Here is a 12,608-nt window from a genome sequence, read left to right as displayed (position 1 = left end):
GAAATCATGCATTGCATTTTCTTATGGAAACTCTTGTTGCTTCTTCACATCCTCATGTTCTCTATGCTGTAACTGTCTGTGGGACTTAAACTCTAATGTTTTATCCAGGCTGACCATGGCACTTGCATTTCACTTGGTTTACTTGGGCCAGGTTGAGCTTAAGAAGGCTGATAAGCTAAGGATTCAGCTTTTTCCCCCATCAGAATGGAATGTGTATTATTGATACAATTTATCAATCCCTTAAAATGTTCAAAAATATATTGCTAATCCATGAAGACATGACAGGTGAAAAGGATGGTGGTGAGCACTTATCAGGCAGCAAGTGGTGCTGGTGCTGCAGCTATGGCTGAGCTTGAACAGCAAACACGTGAGGTAATTATTTTTCCTGCCGCCTTTCATTTTCTAAGTTTACTGAATTTGATAAGTTTTCTTTATCATTGAGAAGTTAATGAGTTTTTTTTATTTGTTTCTGGAATTTAATCAGGTTTTGGAAGGAAAAGAACCAACTTGTAATATCTTTAGTCAACAGGTAAGTTTAGAACTTATGAGATACCATAAATATTTTGATCTTGTTAAGTCACTTCTGTGAGCTCTGCTTTGCAGTATGCATTCAATCTCTTCTCCCACAACACAAAAATCTTCCCAAATGGCTACAATGAGGAAGAGATGAAGCTAGTAAAAGAGACGAGGAAAATTTGGGTGAGTACATTTATAGGATATTTGATTTGGGGACTTCTGATATTCACATATAATATGTTTTTCTTTCATCACTGATTATCTCAGTTATTTTTTTTGATGAATAATCATTGAATTGTTTACACTGAAACTATTGCACAGAATGACCAAGATGTAAGAGTGACTGCAACTTGTATACGGGTCCCAGTAATGCGAGCGCATGCAGAGAGTATTAATCTGGAATTCGACAAGCCACTTGATGAGGTAATCCACTATCATAATGTTGTACATGATGGCTCTCTTCCAAAGAAAAGGCTGAGAATTGTTCAGACACGTAGTGTTCATTTAAGGGCGATACATTTCACCTTCTCAAACAATAAGATGATGCAAGAGATCCGGATTGATTCAGATCCCATGGTCTTCTAAATATATATAGTGTTTATTATATGTTATACCAATGGTAGATCTATCATATGTTACATTGTTATAAAGTGAATGAAAATCCTCCCAGATTTGTTAGGGCAATGAGTTGTAGACCATATTTTCTTCTAAGTGATCTGATTCAAGTTTGTGCAAATCCACCTCCAAGATATAGTTTTCAATTATAATCCTAGTCTTTGTATATGAGTTCTGTTATCTGGCATTTTGGAGGTGAAAGGTCCTTCCTACTTGGCATCTATAGTTATGGTGGGAGTCACTCCTCAACCTATTCTACTTGTGGTTTCAGTCTGTGATATCTGTATCTGAAGAATTGTATCAAGCTCCAAAAACTAATATTTTAGATCTTGTGCATTATTCATCGAGTTGATCATATCGTACATTGATTTAATAGTTATAATTACATGTGCTGCACACTCAAGAGGTAGAGAAGTTGTACAGAAGGAGCTAACTTGTTGTATGACATCACCATTTCCCCTATGCCAACACTACAAACTCAACAGTGAAGACATGGGCCCTACACCATATTGTATGGGTTAAATAACAACACCATACAACATGTTTGTTCCTCATCGCATGGATATTCCACATACAAACCAGTCATATCCACTATATGGTGAAGATTATCACCATACAACATTTTGCCATAAAACTAGGTACTTGGGATTGGCAGGTGGAAGCATCTTCATACACCATCGTACGGAAGTCAAGGTGCTGAAGTGATGTCATAACAGGGTTGCCGTTTGCAGGAACATTACAGTGGTATCAAAGCTGGTGATTCGTGGATGCAAGTGTACACTAGATGGAGGTACTGTTTTGTTGATAGAATGGGGGAACCTCAGGATCTTGCGGCTGAAGTCATGGTACAGTTAAGGGAGCTAACCAAAAGCCAAGCACAACTCAATGACAACATGGTCAAAGGAGAAGAACAACAACTCATGGAGGAGATGTGGTAGAGGTTGGCAAAAGAGAAGACAAAACGATGACAATTTTGTTGCGAACCATCAACATCCACACTCTCAACCTAAGTCACAAGGTTCGCCGAATTTTCGGCTTCAAGTTCGAAATTCGGCGAACCCTAAAAAACTAAAAAATAAAGTTAAAAGTTCGCTATAAGTTCGTACGGCAGAAAAAATTTCGTCGTTTTGTGGAAACTATAATTTATTGGTCACCGTTTAAGGGTTTGGCCAAAAGTATTATAAAAAACCCGAGCCCTTCACTAGGAATGCATCAGGGGACGACGACCTGTTTCTCCACTTAGCGCATGAAGCAAAATAAATTGTTTTTATTGTTCTGGCGTTTGAAGCAGGAGTCATTATAGAAACTGGTTGGACGCTGGTTGGATGCGCATTCAAAGATCACGCTGGTTTAGCGTCTGGTCGACCTCCTGCCGCCGACCTCCTTGCATCCGACCTCCTCCTTGCATTCGACCTCTTGCCGCCGACGACCTTGCATCCGACCTCCTGCTGCCGACGGATACCAGGTAGGTTTCCTTCACTTTCTTCCTGGCTTTCTTTCATTCCCTTTGGCGCCTGCGATTTTTTTCATTGTTTTAGACTTTCAGTTTAGGTTTTTAATTGTTCAATGTTTATAAATTATAGTTACACAACTTATACTGTTTAATATTATAATATAAATTATTGTTCATTTAGGTTTTTTATTGTTCAATGTTTATAAATTATAGTTATAAAACTTAAACTGTTTAATATTATAATATAAATTATTGTTCAATGTTTATAGTTATATTGTTTAATATTTTAATATTGTTTTATATTATAGTTTTATTTTTTTTAAATTTTGTAAACTCAAAACAAATAATAAATTAAATTATTAAATTGATAAATATAATATTTTAATATAAATATTTATATTAAATAATAAGATTTTAACACTAAAATAGTAATAGATTTATATTCTAATAATAATGTTTATAAAAAGTAGTAATATTTTATTTTATATTAAATTATATCGTGAATTAATGTTTAAATATCATATTTATTTTTGTCAAGTTTTTATATTTTATTTTATAATTATTTAGTTTTGTATGCAATATTTGTTTTAGGTAAACTACAAAATAATTACACTATCTTTATTTATTATTAATATTACTAATTAATTTATAATATATTATTTTATTAATTGCTTTCTATTTTTATATGAAAAAACTAATGTATATAAATAATATAAACATAGAAAATCTATTATGCTTTTATTCTATATTTTAAATCATATAGTTTAAGGGTTTTATTTTGTTAAATTTAGTGATCTTACTTTGTTTTAACGTCACATATACTTCAATTTAATAATATTTTTTATATTGTATGCCCTTAATGAAATTTGGTATTTATTTATGTTTCATTACAGAGTTCAAAAAAATTATTTTTTATATCTCCTTTTAATATATTAAAAAAATATTGAATGATTTGAAATAAAAGTATTAATTCTTTCTTTTGTATCATGCAGGTTGTAATTGAATGGCTCCCAAAAAATCGAAGTCTGAAGTATGGAAATATGTGACAAAAGATGGTGCCAAACTCTATTGTACGAATTGTAAGAAAGATTTTACAGGAAGTCTAACAAGGGCAAGAGATCACTTACTTGGTATTAGTGGGGGCACAGGAGGAGGGGTTAAAGCATGTCCAAATGTGACTAATGAAATGGTAGCTGATATAGAAAGAGAACTAACCCATTTGGGGGAAGCTGACCACATAAACATGCAAAAAAAACAAAGAATTCAAGAGGATATATCTAGGTTCACATCTGTGTCATCTTCTAGTGTGCTCAAGTCTACAGGCGCAGGAAAACAAAGTGGAACATTAAACAGCTTTTGGAAACCAATAGAGAGACAAGAGGTGGATGATGCATGGGGTGATTATTTTTTTACAAGTGCTACTCCATTCAATTCGGCAAGGAATCCTCATTTCCGTAATGTAGTTGCGAAAACAGCAGAGTTTGGCAAAGGTTATACACCTCCATCTTCAGAGGCTCTCAGAACAACTCTTCTAGAGAGGTCCAAAGGCAGAGTGATAGGAAAGTTAACTGTGGTTAAAGACACTTGGAAGGCAACTGGTTGCACTATATTGAGTGATGGGTGGTCAGATATATGTCAGAGGCCTTTGATTAATGTTTTAGTGGCTTCCCCTGAAGGAGTTGTGTTCTTGAAAGTGATTGACACGATCAATCAAAAGAAAACTTCAGAGTATATTTTCCAGATATTAGACAAAGCCATTATTGAAGTAGGGGTGGAAAATGTGGTTCAGGTGGTTACTGATAGTGCAGCGAATTGTGTGGGAGCCGGGAAGCTGATTGTAGAGAAGTACCCACAGATTTATTGGAGCCCATGTGCAGCCCATTGTTTGGATTTGTTGCTTCATGACTTGGCCAAGTTCCCATGGATACATGAAGCAATTTATAGAGGGAGATCAGTTGCAAATTTCATTAGAAACCATCGTCTCACCTTGAGTCTTTACAGGAAACATGCATCGAGAGAGTTGTTGAGGCCTTGTGACTCAAGGTTTGCTTCATTCTATATCACATTGAGGAGGGTACTTGAAGAAAAGGCAGCTTTGAGATCTGTGATTTGTTCTAATGAGTGGGAAGGTTCAGCACTTTCTAAAAGTGCTAAGGGGAAAAACATAGAGCAAATCATTTTAAACAACAATTTTTGGGAAAGTGGATCAAAGGTTTTGAACATATGTGGTCCAATTGTTGAGGTTCTTCGTATGGTGGATGGTGACGCTCCTTGCCTTGGCATGCTTTATGAAAGTATGGACCGTTGTAAAGAATCCATTCAGAGAGCATTGAAGAATGTGGAAGCAGACTACATGGAGATATGGGAGGCAGTTGATTTCAGGTGGAAAATGATGCACACACCTCTACATGCAGCAGCTTGCTATTTGGAGCTCAAGTTATTTCGTATTGATAGACAAAGTGATAGTGAAATTATGGTAGGGCTTTATGATGCCATTAGCAAGTATGAGCTGGATCAAAACACTGCAGCTTTGATCAGGGACCAATGTTGGAGATACAAGAAAGCAGAAGGGATGTTTGGAATGCAAGCAGCACAATATGACATGGCACGAGCTGAGGTAACTGGGTCTAGATGGTGGATGAGCTATGGGGCACAAACTCCTGAACTACAGCGCTTTGCTATTAGAGTATTGAGTCAGGGAGCAAGTTCATCAGCATGTGAGAGGAATTGGAGTTGTTTTGACCACATTCATTCTAAAAAGAGGAACAAGCTGCTGTCCGGAAAGTTGGGAGATCTTGTCTATGTTCGTAGCAATTTGAAATTGCTCATGAACCAATCAGCAAAGGACTCCACATCTTCCTCACAAAAAGGAATTTTAGAAGACATGGCAATTGGACCTCTAGAGGAACCAGACTTCTTGGATGATGAGCTTAGTAGTGACACTGATGATGATTCTAGAGTAGATCAGCCAAGTGCTCTTGATAACCTGGAGCTTTTTTGAAGTTTAATAGTATTGACTTTTGACTATAATATTTTGACAAGAACTATCTTCGTACTTTTGCTAATTTTGAACTATTTGAAGTTCTAAACTTTGAAGTATAAAACGCTGATCTATCTTTTGGATAGTAAAAGAACTTTGTAATCATGATTTCACATGTTTCTTATGGGTTATATCTTATAAATGTGATATCTTTTGTTGTAATGATTTCAAATCTATTTTGTAATCTCAAACTATTCTGATTATATATTGGATATATTGTTAGACATGAAGAGATGTTTTCTATTGTAGTTATGAATTGAAAGTTCCTTGCATTAAACTCAAACATATAATAATAATGATAAATAACATATTTTTTGGAGAATTACATGAGGCGAATTTAATGTCGAATTTTTTTTCGAGTTTTTTGACTTGCCGAACTTCATCCGAACTTCATCCTTGTCGAACTTGAACTCGAACTCGAACCTTGTGACTTAGCTCTTAACCATCGATGTTGACATTTTTGCTGTGAACCAAAGCCCCTTGTAGAGATTGAGAGCCTGCTCTCCAAGAATTGCAAGAGCAACTAAGGCAAGATTGGAGGAATGCTGATCTATGAATGAGATATTTAAGTGCCAACAGTCATGGCCACTACACTCAACATTATAAACTCATCACTTGTGAACCGAAGGGGTTTGCGTACGGAGGCACACAAAAAATTTCAAGTCAAGGTGGCAAGATGGATGAAATCTCTTGTCATGTACCCATATAGTTTTGCAATTGAGCATCTTCTTTGCAGTAGATCTGGATGACATGGAGATCATTTTGGGCTTCCAGTGAATGAAGACTCTTGACAAGTACACACAGAGTTTCAAGGAGATGGAGTTCTCCTTCAAAGTGGATGGCAAAAAGGTAGTGTTGAGGGGAATGTTGAATGATAGCCGAAAGGAAATCTTCGCATGATAGATGGAGGCAGTCTTTAGACATCGTGATGTAGTCTAGGTGATACACTGCCTGGTCTCAACAAAATCTATGCAAGGGTAGATGACTTTTTTTATTTTTCCCAAGATGAGGAGCTTTAGGTGGTGATGGATAAGCATAGCATGGTTGTTGACATCCCACCTGGCATACCTTCGCATTGTGGCTTTGAGCACACCACCGAGTTGAAGGAAGGAGCCAAGCATGTCATCACCAAAGCCTACCACCATTGTAAGAAGTTCAAGGATGAGATAGATAAGACAATCTAGGAACTCTTCAACAAAGGATGGATCAGGCCCAACTCTATCCCCCTTGCATCGTAAGTAGTGCTAGTAAAGAAGGATGAATCCCTTAGGATGTGCATGGACTACCACGCATTGAACAAAAATATTATAAAAAATAGGAATCTCATCGCAAGATTGATGATTTGTTGGATGAATTACACGGCTCAATCTATTTCCAAAATAAACCTTCGCTCCAGCTACTATTAGTTTTGCCTGAGGGAGTAAGACGTGGAGAAGACAACCTTTAGTTGCCATTATGGACACTATGAGTTCGTGGTAATGTTGTTTGGGTTGACCAATGCTCTAGCCACCTTCCAGTCCTATATGAATCACATCTTCAACAAGTAGTTGCGCAAGTTCATTTTGGTGTTATTTGATGACATACTTATCTACAACAAGATGTGGGAGGAACATCTGAGGCATTTGGACGAAGTGCTGGGAATCATGGAGTCACAATCATTGTTTGCCAAGAGGTCCATATGAGAGTTTGGAATGATAGAGATATTGTACTTGGTAGAGAACATCAGTGCTCAAGGGGTTCAAACACTTTAAGAGAAGATTTTTTTCATTCTGGACTAGCCGCCTCCTAAGATTCTCTCGGAGTTGCATGGATTTTTTGGATTGTGCAGTTCTTATAGAAGGTTTGTGAAAGATTTTCACAGCTCAGTGCACTACTGATAGATCTAACAAAGAAGGATATTTCCATTGGGATGAGCAGACACAACACCCCTTCGACTAGTTGAAGGAAGTCATGAGTTCTTGTCCGGTTTTGGCACTGCCAGACTTCATTTGTCCCTTCATCTTGGAGTGTGACGCATTGAGAGGAGCCATTGTTAATGCAGGTTTGTCACCCCATTGCATTTAGGAGCGGAAAGCTCTTGGGAGCGGTGTGGTTGTACTCCATTTATGACAAGGAGATGCTTGCCATCATGCACACACTAACAACGTTTCAACAGTACCTTGTTGGAGCAAAAATTGTCGTGTAGACAGGCCACAACAACGTGTGTATTTCTTGGAGCTGAAGGATTTGAACGAACAACAAAAGTGGGTGAGCAAAATCCAAGCATCTGACTTTGATATTGAGTATGTGAAGGGAAAGAATAATATAGTAGCTGACGCTCCGTCAAGAAGACCTGTCATATGCGCTCTATCTCAGATTTTGGCTGATTGGAAGACATTAGTTGGTTGGATACTTCAAGAATACATTCACGTGCCAGCTGATGGATGGTCAAGTGCAGGATGAAAGATACAAGGTGGTGGTCAACAACATTATTTACTATAAGGGTAGAATCTATTTGGTACCCGAGGCCAATATGAAGGAAAGCATTCTAAAAGAAATGTATGACTCACCCTTGGTCAGACTCTTAGGGTACCTAAAGACCTATTGACAAATCTGAGTAAGGATCTCTTGGGCACACCTTACCTGTGGGACTGCTTCTGTCATTGCCAATCCTGGACCAAAAGTGAGATAGCATCTCGATGGATTTCAATATCATGTTTCCCAAAGTGCAAGGGAGGGATTGCATCTTTGTTGTGGTGAATTGTTTGACCAAATATGCCCATTTCTTTGCCCTCTCCACCAGATGCCAAACATCTTAAGTGGGCTGAGTGCCTCTTCCGTGAGGTATTTCGCTTGCATGGTCTTATGCGGAACATAGGGAGTGACAGTGATAGCTGCTTTGTCAACACTTTTTGGATGGAGTTAATTTAGATTGACAGGAACAAAGTTGCCACCAAGCATGAGCTACCAACCGCAGACAGATGGACAAACAAAATTTGTGAACAAATGGCTAGAGGGTTATTCAGGAACTAAGTTTCAACACAATTGAAGGTCTGGGTCCATTGGTTACACTTGGGAAACACTGTTTATTGTACCAATGGTAGATCTATCATATGTTACACAGCTATAAAGTGAACGAAAATCCTCCCAGACTTGTTAGGGTAATGAGTTGTAGACCATATTTTCTTCTTAAGTGACCAGATTCAAGTTTGTGCAAATTCACCTCCAAGATATAGTTTTCAATTATAGGCCTATTCTTTGTATGTGTGAATTCCCATTGAAGTTCTGTTAATTGCCATTTTGGAGGTGAAAGATCCTCCCTACTTGGCATCTGCAGGTTTTGTGGGAGTAACTCGTCATTCTATTCTACTGGTGGTCCCAGTCTGTGATATTTTGTATCTGAGGAATTGTATTGAAGCTCCAGAAACTAATATTTCAGATCTTGTGCATTATTCCCTGAGTTGATTATTTTGTGCATCTATTAATAATTATAATTACATGCGCTGCACACTCAAGAGGGAGAGAAGAATGTTAAGATTTATGGATCTCTGATAGATAAAACTGTTACTATAAATATGAGAACAATAGAATTCTTACTTGGATTACTGTTGAGCAGTTTTGTTCTTCAAATACTGATGATCTCTGAGACCTGTGTGCAGAATCTACTTCTTTGTATATTGCTGATGAAGTGAGATGAATACTTGATGCCCCTGCAAATTAGATAATATAGAGAAGTGCTGATAATAATCTGAATGCAGATTGCTGAGACAAGATGCCGTTTATAGGTGTTGTAATACAGTGATCTGATGCTTGTATATATACCACAGCGAAGGGTCATGACCCCCGTAGAGTCATGAACAACCGCTGTTTAATACAAACTAACCTTAACACAATGTAGTCGGTGATTACTATGTTTACTTGCAATGATAAGTATATTATGATCTCTGCTGATGTATAATCAGTCGATATTCTCTCAGCCTATAATTTCATTAATTTAAAGAATATATACATATATATATGTGCACGCGCGCGCGTGTGTCTGTATATGTATGTATGTATGTATGTATAAATCTGTCAATCTTTTCCATACAATATAATGAAAACATAAACACAGATTAGTATATCAGATAAACATCATTTACTTCTACTGATGCTAAAACATTAACAAAGAAGTCGTACAGAATGAGCTGACTTCTTGTATGACAATGGACATGTATATATGTGTGTGTGTGTGTGTGTGTATGTATGTATGTATGTATATGTATGTATGTATGTATAAATCTGTCAATCTTTTCCATACAATATAATGGAAACATAAACACAGATATATGTATAAATAAACATAATGAACATTTATCTGGAAACATAAACACAGATTAGTATATCAGATAAACATCATTTACTTCTACTGATGCTAAAACATTAACAAAGAAGTCGTACAGAATGAGCTGACTTGTCGTATGACAATGGACCTCATAATTTCCCCTATGCAAACCATACAGATTCAGCAGTGAAGATGTGTGCCCTAGACCATACTGTACGGGTGTAATAATAACACCGTATGACATATTTGTTCCCCACTTTACAGGTATTTCCATCCACCATACAATCCAACCATTTCCATGTATGGACCAGTCATTTCCACCGTATGGTGAAGATTATCACTGTATGACATTCTACCATACAAGCTGGGCATGTAAATTGGCAGGCGGAAGCAGCTCCGTATATCATCGCATGAAGTCAAGGTGTCTAAGCGAAGTCATAACAGGGTTGTCATATGAAGGAACATAACACCAGATCCCCGAAAAATCCATGTAGATGACAGTGAACTGCGGGATAACAATATTTATTTTAATGTAAGTTGGTTAATGATGGTTTTTTGATCTTTGATTGGAATGATTGAAGATGTTTTATTGTGTGAGTAACTTTTTTGAGTTTCTATATTTGGATGCCAATGCCAATAGGGACAATTGTTCAAGATGTGCATGGCTGTTATATCTTGTTGCTGATATAATACTATTGACTGTAGTTTTCTGAACATCTATTTTCAGCTTCTGATTATATACTGTGAGGCAGTCATTTTAGTTGCTTCAAGGCTGCAATGTAGATTTTGGCATTTGCTTTATGTGGTCATTCCATGATTAATCTTGTTACAACAGATTAATTATTGATAATTCCTTTCTATTTTAAGTTCAAAACTTGAAATTTTAAGTTTCTACAGTAGTAGAATTTAGGGCTTTGAAAAGAAGTTTCTTGCACCTTGTCTCCTTGGGAAAATTTGCTGAACCATCCAATTTTTCTTAGTCCCAAACTCAGTTATATCTTTTATGATAACTGTTTCAGTCATCTGGGCACTAAAATGCCAGGCACCAGTAACGTTACAAACACTATCTTGCTTTAATATGCTCCGTAAGTCCAAACAACTAACATAAAAATGGTATTTTTAGTTATGTGATTTTAAAGTAAAATTCTGTGATGTCCTCTATGTTTTAATATCTGCCTTTACAATGGCAGTGGTGATTCAGATTGGACTGAACTTAGCTATCATTGTGTCAAGTTCTCACTTTTCATTCATTCTGTAATACTTCTGCAAGAAATACAATGCTTTCGTTGACCTATAATTATTTTCCCTATGTTTATGCAGAATACTGCTAGAGAGATTCTTAGGAAATCTGATGGTGTTGTTGTTGTTGATGATCGAGCTGCTAACCACTTTCCAACTCCTCTAGAGGTACTTCCTTTGTTCCATTTATTTGCCTTGTCTGTTTGCTCTTCATGAGTATGTAACCGTTGGATAGGTAATACAAAAAACTTTTATAAACAAATCTCTTAGAGTTATGTTAGCCTTTATTATATGAAATACTATAAATTTCTTAAAGTCATTATTGCTATGCTCACTGTACTATTTGGTCAGATTTTTTGTAATGATTTCAACTTGATGCTTTGTGGTTGCATATGGCATTTAACACATTTCATAACTGTTTTCAACAGGTGTCAAACAAGGATGACGTTGCTGTTGGAAGGATCCGGCAAGATGCTTCTCAAAATGGCAATTATGGGTACGTCTCTATTATCCTTGCACCCCTCTCCAAAACTATGCGTGGCTATTATCATATCTGATATTCTGGCACTGCTGTTTATGCTCACCAGGTTGGATATTTTTGTTTGTGGGGATCAAATACGCAAAGGGGCTGCTCTTAATGCAGTACAAATTGCTGAGAAACTTTTATGAGAACAGTACTGTATGCGGTGTAATGATTTCTCATTTCATTCAGTTTTGTGGAGGAATTTTTGCCAGATGGAAGTCATTTTTTGAAAATTAGAACACGAAACAAGAGTGTACGCAGTAGCTATATAATGATTTCTTATCTCATTCAATTTTGTTGAGGATTTTATGCCAGATGGAAGGGTTTTTCTCGCTTTGTTGGTCCATAAAAATTATAGGAAATGGGAATATGATTTCCGTGTCCTATCTCTATTTGTTGGCATATCCAGGTAAAAGGCAGGGTAAGTTTTTTTTTTGAGTCAAAGAGGTATTGGAAGAATGGCCATCCTATATCTGCATATTAATGAACATTGGACATCAAGTTGAGAAGCTGGTTCAAATAGTGATATGTGATGTTGTCGTGAAGTCTCTCCTAGAAGGGCCATAAATTAGGGGTGTCAGAGTCTTTATTACATGTTTTGATGCAAAAAATTCTTCGATTTCTTCCTTAACATAATATTCATGACTTTTCTGCAATCAGGGTTTCCTAATGATTATTTGAATGATAAGCATATTTTTAAAGATAAATAAGAGGATGTCAGGAATAGGATGTTCTCTCTTTCAGGCTGGGTCAACTGCAACTGCTGATATAGATAGCTCCTAACCTTGTGCTGAGTAGATTTAGTTTTATGCAATGAATTAAAATTAAAGTTAATACTAATTATTATAATTTTGTAAAATTAGTTCCACCATGCATATATGAAGATCTGGTTGCATTCAGTACAGCCTGTGTGTAGCAT

At 36.6% G+C, this 12,608-nt stretch overlaps 1 protein-coding gene across 1 annotated transcript in view; it reads left to right on the top strand.

Annotated features, from left to right (window-relative positions):
* Positions 1 to 12,399, top strand: part of LOC149542505 (semialdehyde dehydrogenase family protein) — a 32,305-nt gene extending 19,906 nt beyond the window's left edge. The window contains exons 5-11 of the mRNA XM_089797439.1: positions 286 to 372; positions 485 to 529; positions 604 to 699; positions 838 to 939; positions 11,248 to 11,334; positions 11,595 to 11,662; positions 11,754 to 12,399. Coding sequence (XP_089653565.1) covers positions 286 to 372; positions 485 to 529; positions 604 to 699; positions 838 to 939; positions 11,248 to 11,334; positions 11,595 to 11,662; positions 11,754 to 11,835 — 567 coding nt within the window. The 3' untranslated portion in view covers positions 11,836 to 12,399. The remainder of the gene's footprint in view (positions 1 to 285; positions 373 to 484; positions 530 to 603; positions 700 to 837; positions 940 to 11,247; positions 11,335 to 11,594; positions 11,663 to 11,753) is intronic.
* The last annotated feature ends 209 nt before the right edge of the window (positions 12,400 to 12,608 follow it).

The sequence above is a fragment of the Cupressus sempervirens genome, chromosome 8 (assembly GCF_028749045.1).
Source record: "Cupressus sempervirens isolate cs-2001-9-10 chromosome 8, ASM2874904v1, whole genome shotgun sequence".
Taxonomy (NCBI): Eukaryota; Viridiplantae; Streptophyta; class Pinopsida; order Cupressales; family Cupressaceae; genus Cupressus; species Cupressus sempervirens.
The sequence above is the reverse complement of the archived record's forward strand: the minus strand, read 5'-3'. Positions and strand labels throughout refer to the sequence as shown.